The 27,623-nt window shown below is 39.6% G+C and overlaps 1 protein-coding gene across 3 annotated transcripts in view; it reads right to left on the reverse strand.

The window, feature by feature from the left end:
* The window catches only part of tbc1d31 (TBC1 domain family, member 31), a 50,223-nt gene that overhangs the window by 7,098 nt on the left and 15,502 nt on the right, over positions 1-27,623 (reverse strand). For all 3 annotated transcript variants that reach the window (XM_068032547.1, XM_068032546.1, XM_068032548.1), the window contains 15 exons: positions 24,497-24,648; positions 22,601-22,760; positions 21,668-21,868; positions 19,362-19,556; positions 17,834-17,913; positions 16,686-16,832; positions 13,142-13,275; positions 12,331-12,464; positions 11,379-11,558; positions 7,801-8,033; positions 6,029-6,181; positions 4,263-4,398; positions 2,834-2,926; positions 2,197-2,337; positions 1,336-1,530 (listed from right to left, as the gene is read on the reverse strand). In XM_068032547.1, the coding sequence (XP_067888648.1) occupies positions 1,336-1,530; positions 2,197-2,337; positions 2,834-2,926; positions 4,263-4,398; positions 6,029-6,181; positions 7,801-8,033; positions 11,379-11,558; positions 12,331-12,464; positions 13,142-13,275; positions 16,686-16,832; positions 17,834-17,913; positions 19,362-19,556; positions 21,668-21,868; positions 22,601-22,760; positions 24,497-24,648 (2,334 nt within the window). The remainder of the gene's footprint in view (positions 1-1,335; positions 1,531-2,196; positions 2,338-2,833; positions 2,927-4,262; positions 4,399-6,028; positions 6,182-7,800; positions 8,034-11,378; positions 11,559-12,330; positions 12,465-13,141; positions 13,276-16,685; positions 16,833-17,833; positions 17,914-19,361; positions 19,557-21,667; positions 21,869-22,600; positions 22,761-24,496; positions 24,649-27,623) is intronic.

The following is a 27,623-nucleotide window of genomic DNA, read 5'->3' on the forward strand; positions in this document are numbered from 1 at the left end:
AAATTAAAAAGACAGAACATGCATTTATCTCGTGCTTTTCAGCTACTCAGGACATCCCAAAAGCACTTAAGTTCTTGGATTCACCGTTCCCATGGTAAGAATTTAGAAGTCAATTCAAATGTGCCTATTTACTTGATAACCAATTTGAGGGTTAGACTAGGCTTTGTTCTTTGAACATAAGATTGGCACTGAGCTGCTAATGATTTCCTGAAGGAATACTTCAGAACCACTTGCCCTACCAAACCGTAGTTAAAAACAATGACAGCCCAACCCATTTGTTAGTGAGCGATTGCTAATTACACCTCTGGGATAACACATGACTGAACAAATGCTTGTAGACAGCTTTCACAAAGCTAACCACACACACAACCTGGGCATTTAACCTGTGATTCTAACATCTCTCCTCTAAATACTGATCTTGAAATGATAAGCAAGTTAAAAGTACATGTACAAATAACCAAGTTATAAATCACTGGTTAGGCCTCAGCTGGGAGGAGAGCAGCCAATTCTGGGCACCACACTTTAGGAAGCATATCAAGGCCTTATAGTGAATATGATCTGGATTCATCTGCCTGAAAGGGTGGTGGAAGCAGAGTGAATAGCAACTTTCAAAAGAGAATTGGACTAATACTTGAAAGGGGAAAAATTGCAGAGCTATGGGGAAAGAGCAGAGAAGTGGTGAATAATCAATTTCTCTTTCAAAGAGCTGGCACAGGCATGATGGGCTGAATGGCCTCTTTTTGTGCTCATGATTCTATAAAGTGGCACGTAATTAAGTAATTCCAAAACTGGACATTGCTCAACTATTGTCACAGAAAGAGTTTAAATACCCAATAAAATTGATGCACTTGTACACATTAGCTTAGAGACGCTCAATCTTTTGAGCGGGGGACAAGTTACTAGCGTGTGGGCTGGATGATTACAGAAATCCCAGTGTGCTTTTCACTTGCTCATTGTAGTTTTATAATCTTCACACATCTGCATCATAAATGTAGTTGGAAAGTTGACAAGACGATAAATATCTATATTAAAATGATCACTGGAAAAATACAATAGTTCTATCTGCAATATAAATACCCAGTATGCACATATTCAGACAGTATAAACTCTTCCTCACTTGCCTTACCACAATATAATCTAGCACTCTGAAATGTTACTGGACATCAAATAATTAAACTTATTTGTGTCGCCTTCGAATGGAACTCCTTTCTCATTCTCAATTAAGATGAAGAGGTGGGGGTTGGGGAGAAACATGCACATTTATAATTAAAGCATTGGTGAATAGAAAAGTCCATTTTACAAATATGCTCCACCTTCACATTTGACATTACTCACCTGCTTGCCTTCAATTTCCTTCATTGCCTGCAACAGGTTGGTCTCCCTTTCTCTATTCTCATTGGCAAGGCGTGCCATTTCTGCTTGGTATTTTTCCTGATCCAAACTGTACATCCTTTGCTTGTGCAGCATCTGTGCTTGCCAGTCCACATTGGTAGTATGCTGATCAGTTTCAGCTGGCCCCTCTTCATCATTCTGGTCAAAAATATAAACATATTTACAATAATGAAAAAAAAAGTATAAATTCTCTGCAGCTTTTTAAAAAATGTTCCTGTGCAGAGTAGAAAAGATTTTCAAAGTATTTACCAGCAATATGCTTCATGAAGAAATATTTTCCGGGCAAAACATGGAGCTATTAATTGCAGTTGTTACAGTAGCAATACTGAGCTAGATCAGCATCCGTCGCTATGTTGATCTAACTTAAAACTATCACAAAACTGGTTCCTTCTCGTAGACGCTCAGAAAACGTGTGTATGTGTTAGTGATACATCAGCTCTACTATAGTGCAAGGAATTCAATAACCGATGGACTGAACAAGCTGAATTATTACATGTAAATTAAGCTGATTGTGTATTCTTTTGCGTAATAAAATACTGCATATATAAATGTCAGTATTTTAGGTAAACCCCACAATTAGCCACATGGTACTTCTTTGCCTATTGGACAGGGTAGATGCATATAGTGGGGAGCCTCCAGTGAAAGTTACTGGTGATGCATAAAGATGCAAGCTTTTGATCATGAGATCTGTGTCCAATTATGAAAACAGCATTTGTTGTGAAAATGAATAAAATTGGGAGAGAACATGAATAGTAATAGCAAACCATCATCAATATTACAGGAGGAGAACTACATACAATGTACCTTGTAATCCTCAACATCGGGATATTGGTCCATTTCCAGCAACCTCTTAAACCTCTGTTCTTCGACATCTGCTTTGATCCAATTGGTACCCAACTGCCCTTTCACATCCCGTGTCACAGCTTCATGCTCCTTGGCAAGTTGCTGCAATTGCAATTATAATACAACAGCATGGAGTTATATAGCAAGCAAATGTTTTTTTAAAATAACCCCTACATTTTTATGTTTTAGTTCGATTATTGAAACCAGAGATAGCTACCCAGAGAACCTATTTACACCATATGGTACATAGATCATAGCCGATCTCTCAAATATTCAAAATATCATCCAAGTGTTTGAGATTGTAAGAATGCATACATTTCCTGGCATTTTCTTTTAAAGAGGGACATGTTTCAAGGATAAACAAAGTCTACAGCACATATAGAAACATCAACTGACAAGCCTGTAAACAAATGCTCTTATCTAAGTTCTGAATTGAGCAAAGATTTAAAAAATACATTTATTCAGTTAAGATAACCAGAGAATGGTCATCAAGCTTTTTATTAATTAATAAAAATAGTGTGCAACATTTAGCTTCTTTGCTGTGCTCATATTTCTGACATACTTTATAGTGAAAGTGGTAGATAGGAGTATTGCATACTTGCTCAAATATTTTTTTTTGCATCTCCAGTTCCATATTTCTCACTTCAATATCCTGAATTAAGGCAGTAGTTTCCTTGTCCCGGAGAACAACCTTAAACCAAAACGGAGTGATGACATTTTGTACTTCAATGAAACACATTCAAATACTAACACACAAGAAACAGCAGCAAGTCTGGCGGGGAGGGGTAAAGATCAAACCTGGGATTCCCCACATGGCGAGTTCCTGACTTCAGCTACGTCATTGTGGGGAACTGATACTCTCCAAAATACTCGTCCACAGGGAGGAGAGGAAAACATTAGTCCAGGCAGGTTACTAAATAGTCCTCTAAATTGGACTTGATGAATATTGTGCACAAAAAAAAAGATACAGAATGCACAATTCAATATAAATTAGGAAAGTATATAAGTAATGTCTCCGTTATAAAGACGTCTGCAAACGCGACATGAAATCGTGTGACATTGATCACAAGTCGTGGGAGTCAGTTGCCAGCATTCGCCAGAGCTGGCGGGCAGCCATAAAGACAGGGCTAAATTGTGGCGAGTCGAAGAGACTTAGTAGTTGGCAGGAAAAAAGACAGAGGCGCAAGGGGAGAGCCAACTGTGCAACAGCCCCAACAAACAAATTTCTCTGCAGCACCTGTGGAAGAGCCTGTCACTCCAGAATTGGCCTTTATAGCCACTCCAGGCGCTGCTTCACAAACCACTGACCACCTCCAGGCGCGTATCCATTGTCTCTCGAGATAAGGAGGCCCAAAGAATATAAGTAATGTAGCGAAAAAGGATTTCTCCACGTGGAACATCACTGTTAAACAGAATGCTTACAAGGGGAAAAAGGCAAAATGAGACAACTTGTATTTGACCCTTCATTGTCATTGACCTGAAACGTGAACTCTGTTTCTCTCTCCACAGATGCTATCAGACCCAAGTATTTCCAGCATCTCGAAGCAGTATTTTGTTTTTGTTGTAGGGAGGGGTGAGGCCATGGAGGGATTTTAAAACAAAGATGAGAATTTTAAAATTTATAATCATTGCTAAAAACTTGGAACCACATTTGCAATGGGATTCTGGTAGGAAAAACCACAAGAAGTTGATCCAATTAGGTATAGACTTTGAACAGCCAAGTCAACTAATCTTTACACTTGCATTCAGGACCATGGAGTCTATAAAATCAGAAACAGCAGCTGAACTTGGGCTGTTCATATACTTCTTCATAGCTGGTATAGAGCAGCAAAGACTTGGAAGTGAGATGGCAACCTATACAGGGAATGCATGGAAAAAGTCAAGAGTTGGAAAATGGGAGGGAAAAAGCACAATGCTGAAAAGAAAAAAAATTTAAAGACAGACCAACAAAATACCCTGGAGGTCAAGTTTCTCTCACAAAAATATTAACTCTGAATAAAAAAAATGTAAACTTCAATCACACAGACCTTCCTGTCTATCTCATCATCAAGCCTCCTTAATTCAGATTTCTGTTGTTCCTGCTGATGTTTCATGAAACGCCTGTGTGCTGCATCCAAGACCTGAAGTTCTTTTACCTTCAATTCACGCTTCATAGCGGCAAGTCTTCAAAAGGAAGGAATATAATATTTAACAAAAGGAAAATATTGGCTATATCCCTATACTTTGCAGCAGATTTGTGTTTAGAATTTCATTCAAAATGTACACTTTGGTTACTTGCCATTCATTACTAATTTGTCTAATTATTTTCACCAAGGAACAAATGTAAGAACGTCACTTCATCCTTCCTGAAATCAATGCAGAATTAGTATCAATAGACTAAATGACCTACTCAAGTGTCAGCCTTAACTCAGTGGGTAGCACGGTTGTCTCCAAGCCAGAAGGTTGTGGGTTCAAGCCCCACTCCAGGGAATTGAGCACAAATTCCAGGTTGCCACTCCCAGTGCAGTACTGAGGGAGTCCTGCACTGTTGGAAGTGCGGTCTTTCGGACAAGACATTAAACCTACTGTCCTTTCAGGTGCAAGTAAAAGATTCCATGGCACTATTTGAATAAGAGCAGGGGAGTTCTAATCAACATTTAGCACTCAACCAACACCATTAAAACAGATTATTTGGTAATTATCTTATTGCTGTCTGAGGGACCTTGCTGTGTACAAATTGGCTAACACATTTCCTACATTACACTCCAAAAGGTACTTACTTGGCTGTAAAGCACTTTGGGATTATCAGAGGTTGTGAAAGACTGATGTTCTTTTTACATTTAAAAAAAAAACATTGATTTTACAGAGCATAAGAAATCAAATGATCACAGCTTTCATGAGTTCATTAATTTAACCATGCTATGAAAAACAGCATCAACTCTTGAGGGAACAGGATTTCATCACTGAACTGATGCAACTGCATAGAATTTGAAAGCACTCCCTCAATGCTGCATTGAATTGTCAACTTAAGATATGGATTTACATCTCCGGAGTGGGGCTCAAGTCTGAGGCCCCTAAACCAATAACTTAGCAGAAACTAAGTCGCAAACCTTCAAGAAAAAACAAAATCTGCCCAATGGTCATCAATAAATGCATTGCCAAAAGTGGTACTCAACACAGGGTGATCAGGTGCAAACCCCATGGTCAAATAGTCTGCCACACTCACGTTCTAGGGTCTCAAGTGAAGAATGCCCATTTAGGTGACAACAGGCTGCTGTACCAGTAAAACCATTCATCAGTACAAGTCATTGGTTCAGAGGGTGGAAAGAGGAGAAGGATGTTAAGGAAAGTAAGTCCACTGCAAGTACGAATGTAAAACAAACCCCAAAGCAGCTCAACTGCTTCTGATGCTTTCTCTTGGTATGTTCAATATCACATGGACATAAGAAGCATTAAAAGGAAAGTTAACTAGAGAAAAAAAATCTGATTAGCATATGGGAGCACTTGTCTGATACCAAGCTTAACTGCTGTACCTTTACAGCTAGTCATTTCAGTTTGGGATGCAACAACCCTTGTGATAGCATCTGAAAAACAGCAGTGTGCCAAGTGGATTAAATTATATGTGCAAGTGTCAGATATTCTTAAAATTAGGCTATGCTGTCAAGTACACCTATGGCATCATATATGTAACTGCAGAGTGGGAATTTCTGGTAGGTAGACATGTGACAGATCAAACATAAAACACACAGATAGTTTTGCTTACAATTAAGATTCCATATCATGGCTGTACTTCCAACACACTGGTGCAGATTACCTCAGTCTCTGTTCTACAAGTTTCTGTTCCTCTTCCAGTAGGATCTTTCTCCTCTGCTCCTCAGCTTCCTGGAGCAGCTCCTGTTGCCGGTGCCAGGCTGCATTCTCAGCCTGCCTCTTTACACTTTCAGCCTGCAGTCCATGTGCCAACTGCCTGAGCAGACCATGAGAGCAAAAATAATTAAGTATGTTAGGATGATTTTTTCACTGGACCTTTAACAGAAGAACTGATTATTAAGCGATTATGCAAAAGAAACAAGGGCCCATCCATATGCAATAGGAACAGGAGGCCATTAAGCCCCTCAAGCATATTCCAATGAGATCATGGCTTTCTATCTGTCTTGTTTTTGTAACCTTTAATACCCTTACCCAACAATAATCCAGCAATCTCAGTTTTGAAATGTTCAATTCATCCCAAGCATCAACTGCTTTTTGTGGAGGGCGGGGGCAAGAAAAGGAAGACAGACTTCCAGATTTCAACTGCCTTTTGCGTGAAGTGCTTCCTGACATCAGCCCTGAATAGCCAAGCTCTAATTTTATGCCCCCTTGTTCGGGACTCCCCCACCAGAGGAAAAATTAGAAATCACCGCTTAATCGTCTATACCCAAGGGAATACAAGCCTAGTCTATGCCTTAAAGTCTTATTTTAGGTCACTATAAAATCAGAGAATGGGAGTGTCCAGGACAAGAGGCTTAAAATGAGAGGAGGCCGTTCAGTAATTGATGTCAGGAAGCACCTCTTCACACAAAAAAAGTATTGTAAATCCAGGAAAATTCCCCCTCCCCCCGGGCATGGCTGTCCACTGGAAATTTCAAAACTGAGATCAATAGATTGTTAGGCAAGGGTATTACGGGATTAAGAAACAAGGCTGGTAAATGGAGTGGAGATACAGATCAGCCAGATCTAACTGAATGGCGGAACAGGCTCGAGGGGTTGAATGGCCTGTTCCTATGCGGGTGGATTCATTAGCTAACTAAAAGTCTTTGCTTCATATGTTCCGATAGATTTGTGCTTTCCAGATCCTGCCCTCCAAAACATGATCAAACAAACCAGCAATGAAAAAACAGACCGGGTCCACTCCTGATTGTATTCTACACAGCTGGAGCAAATATATCATTTGGCATACCGTTGCAAATTGGAAGAACTCTTTTTTTAAAAAAAAAGCTAAGAGACTTTAGTAATGAATCAGGTGGATGGATCTGAAAGGTTCACCAACTAAGCATCAGGCTCCAGTTTTGGAATTGATACATCATACATTTGCAGCTAACTACAGTAAAACTGGTATGTGGTTAACTTAATGAAATAACTCAATTTGGAAAATGTTTCCAAATGAGCAAAGAAAATGAACATTGGATTAATCAATCTTCTGCCTTAAGCAAGTATTCTTTCATATCCATCATATATAAAAAAAAGTGAATAAATTACTGATTGCATCCATACTACAACTGTAGGCTCAATACAAGGTAGTTTTAACTTAGCATCAATGTTTCAGTTAGAGTACCAGTACAGCCTGAATGCGGAGACAGGGCCCAACCTGAGATGGAGTAGCAAGTTTCTGTGGAGGATGAAGGTTAAAGCCACCCCAGAATCAGTTCAGGCAGCATCACCTAAATATACACAAGTTCAGTGTTCATGTGAAGTTGAAATTGTTTTTGCACCAATTCTAAATTTGTAGTGGAAACATATGAATACTAGGGTCTACTTATGCATCTGTAATTAGACTGTACAAAAGAAATGAGAAAAACAAAACTCAATCTTCACTTTCATGTTTACCGTTCTTTTAAATATTCCATCTCCTCATGCCAGATCCTCTCTCGTTCTTTAGTCTGGTAGTCAACAACAAACTTTGGATATTTGTTAAATATTGGATACTGCCCCTTGGTTAATGGTACAAAGTCATCCAACATGCGCTTGGGATGGATATCCTTAGGCGTGGTATCCATGAGGTGGTATGCTTCTTTGATCATGTCACTTAGGTCCAGGTTGTTACGGTGATGGAAGAAATGCTATGTTAGATAAAAAATTGTTTGAATTTTCCAGATAACGCATTAAACTTGCATCAGTTACTCTCTACACCCATGACTCCCAATCACTTGTTATACACAATCATTTTAGAGGATTAGAATACAAGCACTTAAAAAAAATACAAAGTAATTTTTTCTTTCAAATCATAACACTGCTTCAGGGTCATTAACACTGAGATAAAGATCATCTTCATTTCTGCTTTTGAAGTTTGTGCATTCAATAAGGTACAGAGCAACAGTCCTGAAACAATTCCACACCCCACTATAATTCCTCTTTCGGAAAATCTGCTGGGGCTGCACTCTTAGGATCAAATAGGTCCCAGTTGATTCAGTGCTCCATCCCCACCCATGACCTGTTTATAACTACTGTTATTTCTGGTTCCTAGTGGCAATGCTAATGTGGTGTATGAATTCTACCTGGCTTAATTAGATTGATTCCTGAAATGAGAGAGTTGTCCGATGATGAGACAGTGAGTAGAATGGGTCTCTATTCTCTGGAGTTTAGGAGAATGAAAGGCAACGCACCCAAACAAGGTTTCTTTTGGAGTGCGCGGCCCCTTCAAATTTTTTTGCGCAGTTGCACATACATGGTAACTTAAAGGGGCCAACTTGTGAGTGGCCTCTGCAGGAATAATTTGGGTTGCTGTACAGCTTGGATGGGAACAGTGATGAGAGGTAATCCATTGAAACATAAAAAGATTCTAAGAGGGCTTGAAAGATTAGATGCTGAGGGGCTGTTTTGTCTAGCTGGAGAGTCCAGAACTAGAAAGCATAGTGTCAGGATAACGAATAGGCCGTTTAGGACTGAGATAAGGAGAATTTCTTCACTACTCCTGCTCTTGTTTCCTATGTTATGAACAATATGATGAGATGTTGTAGAAGCATTTAACATACTCTAATGATCTCACATGTGGGCGGCACAGTGGCTAGCACCGCAGCCTCACGGCTCCAGGGACCAGAATTCGATTCTGGGTATTGCCTGTGTGGAGTTTGCAAGTTCTCCCTGTGACCGCGTGGGTTTTCGCCGGGTGCTCCGGTTTCCTCCCACAGCCAAAGACTTGCAGGTGATAGGTAAATTGGCCATTGTAAATTGCCCCTCGTGTAGGTAGGTAGTAGGGAATATGGGATTACTGTAGGGTTAGTATAAATGGGTGGTTGTTGGTCGGCACAGACTCGGTGGGCCGAAGGGCCTGTTTCAGTGCTCTATCTCTAAAATAAAATAAAATGCATCATACCAAAAGGGACTGATAGCACCCAAGTACATTTTGTAATCAAAAACAAACTGCCAGCACTACCACCATGGGTATAGTAAAACTATAGGGAGTATTCAATGGAATACAAACCTTTCCTGTCTTGTGTCAGCTGTGGCTCAGTGGGTAGCAATCTCACCTCTGAGTCAGAAGGCTGTGGATTAAAGTCCCAGTCTAGGACAATCCAGTTCAAACCCCAGTGCAGTACTGAGGGAATGTTGTAATGCTGGAGGTGCCTTCTTTCAGATGAGACATTAAACCAAGGCCCCATCTGACCCCTCAGGTGGAGGTAAAAGATCCTAAAGTACTATTTCGAAGGAGCGCAGGGGAGTTATTTATCCCTCAGGCAACATCACAAACAGATTCCCTGGTCATTATCACATTGTTGTTTGTAGGAGCTTGCTGTATGCAAGTTGGCTGCCGCATTTCCTACATTGAACAGTGACTACACTTCAAAAGTACTTCATTGGATGGAGAATGCCTGTGGTGCTATATATAAAATGCAAGTATTTTTTTCAAATCTGCAGCTGTTCATTTTTTAAACCATAGGAATTTTCAGTCACATGCTGATTTTCATACCAACATAAACCAAAGATGCAAACTACACTCCCACAACAACTAGACAGACACACAAAAAATTCTGCATTGAATAACCAGACACTTGGACTATTTAAGAATGCAGATCAATTCCCCACAATGCTGCAGCAGCGGCATCTCCCCAGGGTGTGACAGAAACATCAAAGTATCTCTACTTTGGTATTTAGCTGAGAACTGTACTGGCAGTGGCCTGGGACCAGCCACTTGGGTAGCAACCATCACAGTTCAGGATTTCTTTTGGACCATTTTCCCCCACAGAAAAGGATTTGGAAAAGCTTACTTGGAGTTTTAAAGCAGAGTGCATGCACACAAGTTTAAAAAAAGGGATGCAAGGTAGTCAAGATGCTAGGTGAGCTATCTAGGATGGTGCTTTCCCATAGACTATAAATAATAATCAATTTGTTATCCTGTTTCTGTAATCAGTAAAGAATTCACATCCAGTGTGCTGGGAAATCTCCGATTCCTTTCTGGTTGTGAATACAGAGACAGAGGGGGACATTTTAACTTAATCCGCTAGGTGGGAATGGGAGAGATCAGGTTGAGGTTGGACGCATATGTCAGACCATACCCTATTTAACACGGCACTGACTTCTAAGGAGGAGCGTAAAATCAGGCAGGGTGTAAAATGGGCACGATGCCCAAACACACCATTTTCATTCCTGTTGAGTGGATTAAATAGAAGTATTCCCAGAGAAACTTGCAGGATTTTTTTTTTTAAACTGAAAGCACTGATACAGGCATGCCCGGCAAGGACTGCATAAAGATTAAATTGAAACAGGTAGTTGGAAGCTATTTTGTTTAAGTCGAGCAACATGACCCAATAATGTAGTGAAATGTAGCACCTGTATTATTTGTACTGTTGTTCAAACAGAAGTTGTAGTGATTGACATAAGTAAATGCAATGTTTTGTTGTATATTCATGTGCTGTGAAGTAAATTAAATTATATCTGGCACTCTCTCACCAAGTTATTTGCTCGCTCTGCTTTTGGAGGGATTGAAGAAATATGTGTGCAAAAAGACACAGCTATCTAGTTCAGACCACAAAGAAATACTAACCTTACATCACACAGATAGATATTGGGTAGCTAGAGGCTACTCCAGCATAACAAGGTTTGGGATGGGTTACGGGAGTGATTGACACCACTGAACCAGAGAAGGTATTGATAATAGACCCGAAATGTGCAACAGGGATCGGGGAGGGAAAAAGAAAATTTTTTAAAAAGTGCACGTGAAAGAGAGCGAGCCCGAGAAAGTGCGTGAAAGTGGGAAAGGGCACGCGTGAAGGCTGACTGTCTCTATGGTAGGGTCACATTTATTAATAAAATAAAAGATACACACTGGAAAAAGACTTTTTTAATTAAACAAGAAAATGTTATATTGAAAAGAAACTTACCACAAATAGTAAAGCTCATGTTTATTGCAATGAAAAGTGCCATGCTCTACAACTAACATTAATAACAATTTGAACTTTATTTCTCACCTCAAGGTCTTCTTTAATATTGCACTGGAGCAAAGGAGCTCGTGAACAAGTTAAATAGGCCACTACTGCCACCAACAGGAAGGATGGATGATTGGTGAAAATATTATCTAATAGTTTAAGCCACTCTTCTCTTGTTAGCACCTCGGAGAAAAGTGTTTCCATAAGTGGCCAAGCATATAACTGTGGACAGAAGCAAGATCATTATTAGAGCAGTGAAGATAAAAAGTGAAACAGAATTGAAAAATCATTAGAATTACTTAAAATCATAAAGATAGTTCATAAAGTTTGTAATTTGAATGCATGCAGAATTAAATACCTGGGATTTTGCTCTACTTGGACCTAGACAGATTTCAGATTTTTTAAAATTAGACCCTATTGACAATCAGTACAGTGCATTACAGATTACACCATGTCCATTGACTTGAAAGAATAAAATTGAAGGCAACACTCTGGGACAATCAGCAGAAAACTAGATAATTGTATTTAGCACTGGGTCATGTAGTGAATTAAGACACCATCCTATCATCTTTGTAACCTGTGATTGAATCTAATTTAGAGTTATAGGATGGAAGATTCCTCCTGACATCTGTAAGGACACAGTGAAATAAATTTGGGTAGCGTTAGCTCAGTTCCAAGATGATACAAATTCACTGTAAAAAAAAAAAAGAACTGCTTTGCAATTAACACTAAATAGCTGCCCCATTCTTGAGGCCAGAGGAATAGCTGGTCTAGGAGCATCACTCTGATGCAATAGGCGGTTATTCTGGGGTTGGGAATTGGTGGGACATAGTAAAAGGAGCTTTATTCTGCGATCAGAAATGTTATGTCTGATTTAAGAATGCCCTACTCCACCATCAGCTGCTGTATGCTCAACACAGAGTCACAATAAAAGTATGAAGACAAGATCTAAAAGAGAATTTGATAAAAAAGAGAATGCAGATTAGCTTGCTACCTGTGTGGTTATGTTGTATTTCACCAAGTGCTGCAGCAGTTCTTTGTCGTGATGAGCCAGAATATTCTCAATCATGCTGAGGATATTTATTGGAGGATTTGGAAAGTACTCAAACCAGTGTTGGCACCAGTTTACTAGAAAACAGGCAAGTTGAAAGATTATACCTACAATACATTTTCCTCAACAATAAAACTGATTTCTTTTTTTAAAGAAAATCACTTCACTAATCAAGGCAATGTCCAACTCTTACAAAAAAGTTAAATACTACAGATGCTGGAAATCTGAAATAAAAAATGCTGGAAAACAGTAAAAAAAAAAGGGAGGGTGGAAAAACAAAAGGGAAGGTCTATGATAGGGTGGAAGACAGGAGAGATTAAATGACAGAGAAAAAAAAAGTGTTGGCAGTGCAGGCCTAAAGGAGTGGTAAGTAAAGAAACCCATCTGGTTCACTAATGTCCTTCAAGGAAGGAAACCGGTTGTCCTTACCTGGTCTGGCCGACATGCAACTCTAGACCCACAGCAATGTAGTTGATTCTTAACTTCCTTCTGAAATGGCCTAGCAAGCCACTAAGTTGTCAAAGGCAATTAGGGATGGGCAGTAAATGCTGGCCTTGCCAGTGACACCCACATCCCATGAAAAGAATTTTTTTAAAAAAGTGTCTAGGGAAGGTATGAAAGGCAGAACAATTAACTAATGCTGTCCAAAAGCAAAATTAAGAGAAAATGGAGAGTAAAAATTGAAACCTGCAAAGAAAAAGGAAACAAAATGGGGGTAGAGATTACTGTCTGAAATTGTCTAACTCTTACTTACTTATAACGGTAGCAACAACTTCGAACCCAATCAACTGGTTGTTTTGAAAGAGCTTGACAAATGGAAATGCTAATAGTGGAAGATATGAGACCTCACCAAAGATGGCTGACCAATGAGCCATGGTTGACAAAACTCTGAAGAACAAAACAGACAATATATTACTAAAGTAAGATTTAATTTTATTTCCTGTTCCATTAGATCTGTATTCTCTGGAGCTCAACCAGTCCCACTTTCTCCTTTGCACATGGATCAAATTTCCTAACTGGATTGGTGAGATGAGAGTGACTGCCCTTGACATCAAGGCAGCATTTGATTGAGTATGACATCAAAGAGCCCTAGCAAAACTGAGGTCAATGGGAATCAGGTGGAAAACTCTCTGCTGGTTGCAATCATACCTAGCGCAAAGGAAGATGGTTGTGTTTGTTGGAGGTCAATCATCTCAGCTCCAGGACATCACTGCAGGAGTTCTTCAGGGTAGTGTCCTAGGCCCAACCATCTTGAGCTCTTTCATCAATGACCTTCCTTCAATCACAAGGTCAGAAGTGGGGATGTTCGCTGATGATTGCACAATGTTCAGCACCATTTGCAACTCCTCAGACACTGAAGCAGTCAGTGTAGAAATGCAGCAAGATCTGGACAATATCCAGGCTTAGCTGATAAGTAGCAAGAAACATTCGTGCCACATAAGTGTCAGGCAATGACCATCTCAAACAAGAGAGAATCCAACCATCTCCCTATGACATTCAATGGCATTACGATTGCTGAATCCCCCACTATCAATATCCTGGGGATAAAGCCCTGCTCGGGTCTGCAAAAAAAAAAAAAAAAAACCCGACCCGAGCCCGACAGAACCACATCCGACCTGAGCCCGACCTGGCCCGAGTCCTTCCATTTTTTCCTGACCATCAGTTAACTTATCTTCTGCTTTTTTACTTTGCTGCTGATCTGCATAACCTTAAAATAACTAACAAAACCACCTTTCTAGTCCAAAAATTAAATTAACATTGGAGCCACTTACTTTTGATAGAGCGTGTCTGACCCGGCTTAACCCGAGCCCGAATGCCAGACCTGGAAGTGCAACCCGACCCGAACCAGACACATGCCGTCGGGTCCAGTCAGGTTCGGGTCAGGTAGCAGACCTTTACCTGGGGGTAGCATTGACCAGAAACTGAACTGGAGTAGCCATATAAATACCGTGACTACAAGAGCAGGTCAGAGGCTAGGAATCCTGCAGCGAGTAACTCACCTCCTGACTCCCCAAAACCTGTCCACCATCTACAAGGCACAAGTCAGGAGTGTGATGGAATACTCTCCACTTGCCTGGATGGGTGCAGCTCCAACAACACGCAAGAAGCTTGACACCCGCTTGATTGACAACCAATCCACAAACATTCACTTCCTCCATCACCGACACACAGTGTGTACCATCTACAAGATTCACTGCAGCAACACACCAAGGCTCCTCAACAGCACTTTCCAAACCCACAACCTCTACCAACTAGAAGGACAAAGGCAGCAGTTGCATGGGAACACCACCACCTGCAAGTTCCCCTCCAAGTCACACACCATCCTGACTTGGCATTATAATCGCTGTTCCTTCACTGTCGCTGGGTCAAGATCCTGGAACTCCCTTCCTAACAGCACTGTGGTTATACTTACACCAGATGGACTGCAGCAGTTCAAGAAGGTAACTCACTACCACCTTTTCAAGGGCAATAAGGGATGGGCAGTAAATTCGGGCATAGCCATCAATGCCCACATCCCATGAATGAATTAAAAAAAAATGAAATGAATGATCACAGCAACTCAACCTATACCGGCAAGCATTTCAAACTTTTTGTTTTATAAAGAAAGGTTACTTTTAGTTTCAATGTACCGATATTTGATAAGAAACTTTGTTGTCCACAAGCTATGAAAGAACTGTCTGTGAAACAGTATCGCAACACAATTTACAACCTGCAGGAGAGGAAGAGTAATGCACATTTTATGATCCACCTACATTAGTTAATAAATAACTTCCATTCAAATATATGGCTTATAAAATAATCATGAAGTTCAATCTGAGCACTCAATTAAATCAGATGTTTTGCCCCCCCCATTTCATAAAATATAGTGAAGTGGTCTAAATATCTTACTTCATTCATCCAAGTATTTTAATGCATGTGTAGTCAATTACATTTATGTTTGTACATAGATATACACATATACAAGCTTGTATCTAACTTTCATCAATTAGCCCGGCATTAGAATCAACACCTATTTGGGATGAGCCCAGTTAAACTGAAGTCGTTCAATGTTGAATCCCTGATTACTGTAGTGATTGTTGGTTTTTAATAAGGCATGTAATAGTAACGGTATAACAATTACTGCAACTATTTGTAAAGATCAAAACAGGAGATACTTCCACGCTTCTAGCTAGAGAATCTGCCTATAAAGACAAAAAGAATGGGTGTAATTTTAAAAAATATATACTCTTAGCATGCAGGTGATGTTGGCAATTTATTGCCCATCCTCAGTGGACTCAAGGTGGAGGTGTTGGCCCTTCTCCATGAACCATTGCAGTGCTTTTGGTGAAGGTGCTCCCACATGGTGTTAAGATAGGGAATTCCAGGATACTGAACCAGTGATGAAGGAATGGCAATATATATCCAAGTCAGGGTGCGACTTGAAGCCACTGGCCTTCCCAATCACCTGCTGCCTGCATCTTTCCAGGTGGTGGAGCTTGTGGGGTTGAGAAGCAGCAGCCTTGATGAGGTTCTGCAGTGTATCCTCTACAGTACAGCCATGATATGTGGGTGGTAACAATCTGCCATGGACAGAAGGGTCTGTGGTAGTTAGGTTGGTGAGGGCAATGTCAAGTAGGTTACTTTCTTGTGTTGATTCCTTCACCATCTGATGCAAGCTCAGTTTGGCACTGTGTCCTTCAGGACTCACGTAGCTCAATCAGTGGTCGTACTACGGAGCCACTCTGGGCGACAAAGTCCGCCACCCAGAATGCATTCAATGCCCTTGATTCCCTCAAAGCTTCCTCTAGGTGATGTTCATCTTGGAGGACTATGATGCCAGTTGAGACAGCAGGAGTGAGGTAAGTGGTTAAAAATTAAATAAATTAGATAACTGCAGTGATGGTCTAATTTTTTTTCAATGGATTAAGAAAATTGAAAAGGACAAAAAAAAATTAAGGGAGGGCCAGCAAGCGTTAAATATGCTAAGTTCCTAAACCTTAGGACTCTCAAACCTGGACCTGGCTCAACAATTGATGTTAAAGTTGATATTTTTGTCTTACTATATAGCTTCTTGTCAAAATAGATTTTATTGATCCCAATCCTCTCCAGAAATGTCAAGGCTTTAATTTTTGGAATCAGGATTCTAAGCTACTAACTTTAAATCAGATATGTAATAATTACAGAATCAAGCTATGGATAAGAAAAGGGCACTGCTGAGAAATGTTAAGGGTTAACAAGTTCACTAATTATTCAAGTTAACGCCTTGAGTATATTTGTAACAAATTCTTTAAAAAAAAAAATTAAGTTTTGAAACACACCTTTGAAGGATTCTTAAAAGTTTTCGACTTTTGATAGGGTATTTTTCATGAATTCTCAGGTGTGCAGCATGCGTACCCTTGTCAGTGAGACTACTGAATGCTGCATGGTTCTCGGGCAATTGCAGTAAAGAACGCCAAATGAACATCCTAAATCCAAAATCAAAGATATAAAAGGAGAACTTAGCGTTTCATACAAAACTGAATAGAATTTACAGCACAGAAACAGGCCATTCAGCCCAACTGGTCTATACTGTTTTTTATGCTCCACACTCTCCTCCTCCCACCCATCTTCTTTTAACCCTATCAGCATAATCTTCTATTCCTTTCTCCCTCATGTCCTTATCCAGCTTCCCGATAAATTCATCTATGCTATTTGCTTCAACCATGCCCTATGGTAGCAAGTTCCACATTCTCACTATTCCCTGGGTAAAGAAGTTTCTCCTGAATTCCCTAATGGATTTATTAGTGACCATTTTATATTTGCAACAACTTTTCCAGATACAATCTGTAAACATTAACATTAAAAAAATGTGAATTATGAATTTGAAAAGATACAAAATTACATTGACACTTTGGTTCCATCTATAATTGTACTCAAAACTCATCTCTCAATTGGGATAAAGGTAGTTTTTAAAAACTGTGCCGCACAGAACATAATGCCCTGAATTTGACTCCCAGTCCGTGCTAACAGCGAATCTCAGCCCTGGCAGCAATGCTGAAGGGACTACAATTGGCCTCAGACCCCTGGGCTAGGGAGGGGAAATCAACAGTGTTCCCACTCTTGATAACCATCCCCCAACTCCTCGTGAAAAGTGCATGTGCAGATATTGAGAGTACCTGATTAGAAATAGCGCGATGCCCTCATCAACAAACAGCCCACTAACACTTATGGTTTACATTCATTTCAAATCAGTTCAATCCAGAACAAACTAAACACATAGGTAATGTAGGTATCTGGGCAGATGATGGTGGGGCTGGAGAAAAGAGGGGTGGGCTGGTGAAAGGAGAGAAGAAACCAACATCTGACTGCTTGGAATTCCCTCAGTGTAGCTTACATTAAATCAATTATTATAGACATAGAGGTTTTAAAATAAATGCAGCTGCAGGTAATTAGGTTGTTGGTATTTCCTAACACCTCAGCAGCATACCTGTACTTCTCCGGATATTCTCCAAATTCTTTCAGTAGGGCTCGTAGCCGCTTTTTATTAAGACCCGCTGGAAGCACATTCTAAAATATTATGAAGAGAGAAAAAAAAAATCACAAATTATTTCCCTTTTGCAAACAGGGTGAAATGTGGAGTCGCTAATTGAAAATATTTTAACATTTGTTAACTGTTCACCACGCAAACCTCTTCAAAGTAAAAACAAAACTGAAGTGGAAAAGGGGAAGTCTTTAATTTCTACTGGACTGCTCTCTGCAGTAATACTACCATCAGTAAGAAGCTTGTCTTCACCAAAACTTCAATGGTTTAGCAGGTAAATACACTGCATGACAATGAATTGTACAGACCAGGAAAGTTCTACATTAAATTCCTGGTAAGTGGCAAATTAGCTGATCTCATCTGGGCAGTAGTTGCAGCACTACAAGTGCCATCTAATAATCTACCAGAAGCATTTCATGGAGTGAAAGAGAAGAACTGTATTTCTATACCATCTTTCATGACCTCAGGACATCCCAAAGTGTTTCATAATCAATTAAATACTTTTGAAGTGTAGTCATTGTTGTAATGTAGGAAATGCAGCAGAAAACTGCACACAGCAAGATCCCACAAACAGCAATGTGGTAATGATGAAAACAAAGTGCTGGAAATACTCAGCAGGTCTGGGAGCATCTGTGGAGAGAGAAGCAGAGTTAACACTTCAGGTCTGTGACCCTTCATCAGAACAACTGCGCTTCTCTCTCCACAGATGCTGCCAGACCCGCTGAGTATTTCCAGCGCTTTGTTTTTATTTCAGATTTCCAGCATCTGCAGTATTTTGCTTTTATATTGATATGGTAATGATGTTGGTTGAGGGATAAATAATCGGTCAGGACACCAGGAAGAATTGCCCTACTCGTCTTCAAAATAGTGCTGTGGGATCATTTACTTCCGCCAGAGAGGGCAACCCACCATGCCTTGCTTTAACGTCTGATCTGAACAATTGCGCCTCCACCTCGGTATGGCACTGGTCATCGGTCTGGATTACCTGCTCAAGTCTCTGGAGTGGGATTTGAACCCATTACCTTCTGACTCAGACGAGAGCATCATCCATTGAGACATGGCTGGTGCACTAGTTTACGCCAATTTGATTAATCCTAGCTGGGTGTGGAACGCAGTTAAGTGATTGAGACACAGATTGTGACGTTCACTGTCTAAACTCTCACATGAAGAATGGCCGCTCTGGGCAGTGTACTAGAGAGTGCTCAGCATCAATAGATTTGTATTTGTGAAAGAGTCAGTGTAATTTGGGAGAGGGGGGAAAAACTTGAGGGGAAAAAAATAAAATGAATTAAATTAGTTTATACACATTCAGACCTTTCTTGCGTTTCCAGCAGACAACTAATCTTTTGAACAATTTACATTAGTTACAAATGAGCTTTTTCCTGATGTTTGATTTTGAAGCAATGCTTAAAAGAAAATCCAATTATTTTGAGTCAGTTTCATTTAAAATTCCCTCCCGACCCTGCCTTCTGACCTCTTTGTCCTCCAGCACACTGCCAGATGGTTTTAGGACCCTGGTCTGCATTTTCTTGCCAGCTGACTTTCCTCCCCAAGGTCTTTCTACTCTTCCAGTAGTCACTCTCATTTTCAGGCCAGACACAGCATTCTTATTTTTTAAATCCTTGTTCTTCACGCTGTCTGCAACAACTTTAACCAGTGGAGGAGGAGGCTGGAGAAAACAAAAGCAACTGATGTGAGACAGTAAAATATCCTGCACTGGTTTCGCTCTGAAGTCTGCTAGTGACACAGATGAAGAAAAACAGTAATAACCAGAATTATTGCTATGAATTCAAAGGAGAAAGTGGTGGTCCCATTGCAGTCACTGTATTCCAAGTGCTCTGGTGCTGTAAACAGAAGTAGCTGTAAAAGAATTGCATGATCTGACTGGATGAATGACTGGTTATGTTGGGATTGTAATGTAGAATAAAGCATCGCCTATTGCTTAAATGGACTGTACCTGCAGAGCAGAAAACAGATACAATAAATGCTGTGAATGGCATCGACTACACCGAACAAACATTGCTTTAAAAAAAAACATAAAAAGGGACCCAGAACAGCACTGCATAGTGTTACAACCGAGGCTAGAGGAGTGCACCGTCTTCCTCTAGTCCCACAACATATATTTAAATATGTTTTACCCAGTTACCAATACGGCCAATTATATACTCTTATTTCAAAATAAAATCCACCAACCACATTTCTTTAAAATTCAAAATTATTAATTTATAAAACAAAACCTATTCAGTAAAGATGCAAAGTATTAACACAGACTGAAATATGAAAGCTCCCTTCTAAATTAGCCTAACACACACACACACACAAAGAAAAAAATAAAAGGAGGAGTTTTCTCTGCAGAGATCTCTTTACAAAAATGACAAAAAATACTTTGGCCAAATACTTGTTAATTCTTGAAGGAAAAGGATAAGATATGGAATGATATCAGTTGAATTGACTTGGAATGAGCAGACTGTCTTATGAGGAAAGGTTGGACAGACTGAGCTTGTTTTCACGGGAGTTTAGAAGAGTGAGGGGAGACTTTACTGAAGTATATAAGATCCTGAACGGTCTTGACAAAGTGGATGTGGAAAGGATGTTTTCTCTTGTGGGTGAGTCCAGAACTAAGGGGCACAGTTTTAAAATTAGGGGTCATCCTTTTAGGACAGAGATGTGGAGAAATTTTTTCTCTGAGGATTGGGAGACTTTGGAACTCTGCCTCAGAAGGTAGTGGAGGCAGGTCATTGAATATTTTTAAGACGGCGGTAGATAGATTCTTGTTAGGCAAGGGAATCTAAGATTATTGGAGGTAGATGGGAGTGTGGAATTCAAGACAGAAACAGATTAGCCATGATCTTATAGAATGGCGGAGAAGGCTCAAGGGGCCGAATGGCCTACTTTTGCTCCTAATTCGTATGGTCATATGGTCCCTTTATTCTTGCGTCCCAAATATGAATGGACGGCTGTCACTGGGATCTTTTTGAAGCAGCTTTCTTCAGGCGATATCGAAGCTTAGTCTCACAGGCTTTTCGCTATCACACTGAATTTTCAGGGTTTCTCAAAAAGATGGAAAAGGTTGAGCTGGTGGCTTCTCTCTCAGCAGGCTTACCCCCAACTGACCAAAACAACATCCAAAATGAAACAAATTCTTGATCACCGTAAATCTTGACACGTCACTCCTCTGTAAACAACTCCCCTAGTCACCAAGGCTCCTGCTGTTTACTTAGCTTAAGACAGGTGACATCAGTAAGAGTTTATTTTCGAACAAAATCTCAAGTCCTTCCAGTGACCTTTTAAAAAAAAAGTCCAGCATCTATGGAATCTCTTCAGTCTTTCAAATGAATGCATTTCCACAATTTTTAAACAGGAGTCCTCAAAAATATTTAAAAAATAGAAGCACTTTCATAACAATAGAAACACAGGTAATGTGTATGCAACCTGAGACAGCCATTCATCTCCATTTCGATAAATGCAACTTTGGTTAAAAAAAACTTGCAGTTATATAGCACCTTTCATATTCTTAGGACATCCCAAAGCACTTCACAGTACTAAAATACAAAATCTAAAATATGTGATCGCTACAAAGATTCTCCATACAGTACTTCAATAGCATTTATGAAAGTCAGAAAGTCAGTTTGACATTCTAATAAATCTCCAACAGCAAATTAAAATGTTAATCTTGCTGTATTCTTATGTTGGTATGAAAATCCTTAAATCACTACTTATATTCACTGTGCAATGATGTTTTTGCATCTATGATAATATTCCATCCAATAAACTGAATACCTTATTTAATTCCTGTGACAAAGCCCTGACACTGTAAATGCCAAGGCTGCCATCTTCTAAGACTGCTGCAATGTAGTGTCCATTTGAACTGATTGCCACAGTGTTAATTCCATTATCAAGGCTTCCAATGTCAAAAAGAAGTTTGCAGGTCTGGATGTTGATAAACCTCATGATGCCATCCTGGCTCAGAACGCCAATGACCTGCAACATTGGTCAACGCATTATTGGCAACAATAGCAAAAACTAAAAACTAAAAAGCAAACAGCAATACTTTATCAATGGAATGTGCAACATATCAATGATGAAAGAGCCACATTGTGAATTAAAAGTTCAATACTGCATTTGTTGAAATTACAACAACCCATCAAAGTTCAAAATCTAGAGAAAACCTGTAGTGCCCCCCACCAATCACATAATAACAGAATTATCTGCAAGTCCTACCAGGAAGTCCATTTCACCAATAATGATCTTTTCTTGAACACCAGCTTCCTGACACCAGCCCCAAGTTTGCCTTTCAATCATTTCAACCCACGCCCCATGTCACAGTTTAGACTGAAGTAGTGTTCCAGATTTACCTTTATTGCTCTGTTTACTATTTTAAGTGAGCTGGATTTTCAGTCCATTCATAATCACTGAAGAGTAAATTCAGGTCCAGAATATCTCTATGTGAGACTCTCGATCACCTCTTTGAGTGAGAACAACCCAAACTTTTCTAGTCTTTCATCACTCAGCCCTCGGGCAGTAAGGATCAACCCCTACCCTTGACTCTTCTGTGCACCAGCTTCTAGTCTTGAATATCACCCTTGTGTCTCAGTGGTTAAAACTGGACTCAGTATACCAGGTACTGCACAGTGCTGACAGAACACCCTCCAACCAATGTTCTATTTTGGCCATTGATGCAAATATCAGCTGCTCCTCATCTGAAACGCTTACCTGGCTTGATCCACCATCAAAACTGTCGGGGAGAAATTCCAGATGTCGAACAGTTCTCACTTTTGGAAGCATCTGAATTATACGCTGCAGCTGTCTGGTGTTGAGGCACCAAAGGTGAAGAAAGTTTGATTTTCCTCCTGCTACAAGAGCCCGACCATCCCTGTAAGTATTAAGATTTTGACACAAATCCTGATTCATAAGTTATGTCTTTATAGGGCTCAAACTACACCCAATTAGAACCAGAGGTCATCCAAAATTCTGCTGCCAGTGTCCTAACTCGCACCAAGTCCTATTCACCTATCACCCACTATTCTCGCTGATCTACATTAGCCCATGGTTAAGCAATGCCTTAATTTTAATGTTCTCATCCGTGTTTTCAAATGCCTCCAAGTATCCCTATCTCTGTAGTCTCCTAAATTCCTACAACCACCCCTCCTCCACCCCGAGATCGGAGTCCCTCCAATTCTGGCCTCTTGGACATCCCAATTTTCATTGCTCCACCATTGGCAGCTGTGGCTTTATTTACCTGGGCCCCCAAGCTCCAGAATTTCCTCCCTAAACCTCTTGCCCTCTGTTTCCTCCTTTAAGGCACTATGATCTCCCTGTGATCTGCCCCAAATATCTCCTTATTGGGCTTGATGTTAAATTTTGTTCAACACTACTCCTGTGAGCAATTTTGGAGGATTTACTACATTAAAGGCAGTGTTATAAACACAATAAATTGTTGTTAAGGTAGGGAGTCAGGAGGAAGACAGTACTGTAATCACACACGCTGTACGAGGAATGTTAACTAAGATTCTCCAATAGCTCAGCGAGTTGAGTAGCTGAGCCAAGTAGACCAGCATGATCTCAGGTTTCAGCCCTTTTTTTTGCCAAGTTAACTTGATCTTAGCTGGGATGCCAGCAACTCTTGTTCAACTGCATGTATGAGGATTGTGGATAAGGATAGAAAATAGGTTCCAACTCATTGCCTTCCCATTCTGCAGCTAGAATAGCCTACAGACATCTGGTCATCAAGGATCTGACCTGTAAGGTGGCCATTTAGACGAGGTACTTAAAGGATATCGAGCAACTATGGAACAGACATGACTAACTCTTTCTATTTAATGCGTAGATCAGTAAAGTATCTGTGCTATCTTCAAATTATCATGGTAACATGATTAGTGTATACATCAGCAAGGAGTTATGTACCTTCAAAAGGGGAGAGAAGAAAATAAGTTCTTAAAGTTTTCCAAAAAAAACTTAACTAACTAGTTAAGCTTTTATAACCCTTTGATGAATGTTGCATAAAGCACAGCATACTTCTTGAAACTATAACATTTTTTGAAAAAGCCATTTCAAAGAAGTACAGTTGAACACGATTTACCTTTAAACCATAATTGTCATAAGGCAGAATGTATGCAAGTGTCCTCCAATATAGAGAAAACCCAATGGTTAAACTGTAAAACAAATCTTTAAAAAAAATCCTAAAAGATGAATTTCAAAACTATGAAGCATTTCGTTAGGGTAAATAAGGAGAAACTGTTTCTGCTGGCAGGAGGGCTGGTAGCCAGAGGACACAGATTGAAGTTAATTGGCAAAAGAACCAGAGGGGAGATGAGGAGAACTTTTTGTAAGCAGTGAGCTGTTATTTTGAAAGCACTGCCTGAAAGGGTGGTGGAAGCAGATTCAATAGCAACTTGGATATATACTTGAAAATTTGCAGGGCTACGGGAAAATAGCAGGGGAAGTGGGACTAATTGGATAGCTCTTTCAAAGAGGTGGCACAGGCACGATGGGCCAAATGACTTCCTTCTGTGCTGAGTGATTCTCTGAACAAAAGCGAATCCCCAAAACAAGGTAATTGGAATGCCTTTGCCTTCTTTATGTCACATCAAAACTCTGTACATACCCTACCTGGTGACAGCAAAAGCTCTATAATTGATACGGGATTCATCTTCTGGTACCGGTAATTGGTACTTGCAATGCAGTGTGTCACTTTCCCAGGCAAAGATAGAATCATCCTTAAAGCAACTGAGGATCGTGTTACTCAATGGAAGGAAATAAACCTAGATTACAGAAGAAAGGAGCACAAATTACCATGCATTTCTGAAAATGGGAGATAGAATGCTCCTTCAATGGCAAAACATAGGAACAGGAGTAAACTATTTAGCCATTGCAGCCGGTTCCATTGTTTAATGAGATCATGGATGATCTGCAACCCAACTCCTTTGCCCCATATCCCTTAATACCTTTAGCTAACAAAAAAAATCTATCAATCTCAGATTTCAAATTAACAATTGACCCAAACATTAAATACCATTTGTGGGAGAGTGTTCCAAACTTCTGCCACACTGTGTGCGTACAGTGTTTCCTAATTTTACCCATGAAAGGCCTGGCTTGCACTTTTAAGATGATGCCCCCTATTCCTAGACTCCCGAACCAGTGGAAATAGTTTCTATCTACCTTTTCTGTTCCCTTTAATATCTTGAAAACTTCAATCAAATCCTCCTGTAACCTTCTAAATTCCAAGGAATACAACCCTAGTTTGTGTAATCTCTCCTCATAACTTAACCCTTGGAGTCCAAACATCATTCTAGTAAATCTATACTGCACTCCCTCCAAGGCCAATATTTCCTTCCAGGGTGTGGTGCCCAGAACTGTCCATAGTATCCCAGACAGATTGAGTTCCAGGTACAAATACCATTAGTAAGTGACAAAAAATGTTTTGAAAAGCTCAAATGGGAGAAATATGCTCCCGAAAACATCAGCCTACATTACTGTGCTTTCTTAATTTTGTTTAAAAGTTACTTTGAAATATATGCAAAACATATTTCAACTGAAACTTAAAGTATCTTGTAAAATATTACAAGACAAAAATTCAGAACAATTCACAACCACCAGCATTGAGCAATCTAATATTTGTTAACGAATATGATCTGAATGAGTTGAATCCTGATAATCTCAATTTTACCATGAGATATCAGATGTCAAATCACAATTTCCTTAAATTGGTAATAACGTGGAATATGTGGAACGTATTTCAGTAAAGGGGCAAGTTAAACCTTTTCCTACTGTTTGAAAAGGCATTATCTGATTTCTAAAATTTTGTAGAAACTGGTCCAGGTCCGACACTATTCACAACATAGGCCAAGATCCTTCTAGCAATAGCATAACATTTACTGACGGCATTGTGCTAATATTTAGACACATTTGGACTGAGTGGATGGATTAAAGAATGGCAGATGGAGTTTAAGTAGATGAATGCATAAAGTACAGAACAGAAACTATGTATACACAATGAAGTAGAAGAAAACAATTTGGGTGGGATTATCATCCAAGTATCTCGACAATGTAAAACAATTTTTAACAAGGTTAATTGAGTTTTGGGATGTATTTTCAGAACACTAGATTATAACAGAACAAGTTATATTCGCAATGTATAAAACTCTGATCGAAACATATCTGGAAAGCTGTGCAAGATTTGGCACTCTACCTTTAGAAAGTTTGGAAATAATTCTAACAAAAGCAACATGGAGAGTTCAGAAATTTGAGGATGCAAGTTACGAAGACAGATAAAATAACTGAGTTGGCTTTCACTGGAGAATGGGGTCAGGATCCACATTTTCAATGCAGATATAAGTAGGTTATTTAACAGAAACTGTAATCACAGAGCTGGAGTTCAATTAACATACCCTAGAAAAGATGAAATAAGTTTTTTTAATCTACTCAGAGCAAGGATATGTAAAATAGACTTTCAGCAATAAAAACATTGCTAATTAACGAATTATCTAGTTAACAATGCAATTGGAAGTTACAAGGAAAATCACTGTATATATATATTTTAATATATATATATATATATATTAAAAATCACCAAATTGGGTCACAAGATTCTGAGAATTGCAACTGTAGGTGGTATTGAGCGCTCATATTATGGGATAGGTTAACTATATAGAATAGGGCTGAGGTAACATTATATGTAATTAAAAGTCCAATCAATGTATGGAGCATCATGGATCACTATAAGAAGATAAAAACGTAGGCAGCAAGAAAAGGTGAAAAAAAAATTTATATTTTATTTCCTTTCCTTCCACTGCAGCTGATTGACATCACCCTGCAAAAGATGGCAATTTTAGGGATTCCAGTCCACCATTTACATTAGTGCCTTGTAAATCTGTTGATGCTTGGCTCAGAAATGATGTTATCCGCTGGGAGAAGATATCTGAGGTTTTGTCGAAAGAACACATGAGCATTTATGCTTGTTGTCATTGTGAAGAATTCTACATTGCTTCCCATCAACACAATGTGCAGAATTTATGAGACAGTTATGTATTTCCCCAAATGTTAACGCCGGTCACCAAAAACTGATGACTTTTTGAACTCCCCCTCCCCCCAAGCAAATGTCAATGTTTTAAAAAAAAGTTATATTTCTTGGAAATGCTGTGGTGAATTATTTCCCCAGGAGGCACTTTTGTATGTTAAGTCTGGATTAAGGTATCTTTTTTTTATATAATAGTTTATTTGGGAACAATGTAGGCCAGAAATAGTTTCATGTTCTACATATAATTTTTGACTATTGAGTTTGTGGTTGGAAAATTGTGCAGCGTCTGCAGTGATTTTACAGGTTGAGTCTGACTGGGATTTGTTACGTAATATTTACAATTTGACAAATTTGAAATGAACAGTTGTACTCAAAAGGTGCATGTTATGGTGAAGAGGTGTTGCTTGTACAGCTTTACTACACAAAAGCCTAGTGTCAGAGTTGAAAGGATGTGGGAGGGAATTTAAGGCTGGAGGTGGTTGCAGTGATAGAATGGGGAGAGACCACAAAAGAATCTGAAGCTTAGGGTGAGGATTTTGAATTTACTATGTTGGGGAATAGGGAACTAATGCACATCACTGAGGATGGGGTGATGGACAAATAGGACCTATTGCAGGACAGGATTTGAACCAGTTGCAGTTTATGGATGATGGAATATAAACATCCACTCCCTCTGCCACTGGTGCACTGTGGCTGCAGTGTGTACCATCTACAGTATGC

The sequence above is a fragment of the Heterodontus francisci genome, chromosome 5 (genome assembly GCF_036365525.1).
Source record: "Heterodontus francisci isolate sHetFra1 chromosome 5, sHetFra1.hap1, whole genome shotgun sequence".
In the NCBI taxonomy this organism is placed as follows: domain Eukaryota; kingdom Metazoa; phylum Chordata; class Chondrichthyes; order Heterodontiformes; family Heterodontidae; genus Heterodontus; species Heterodontus francisci.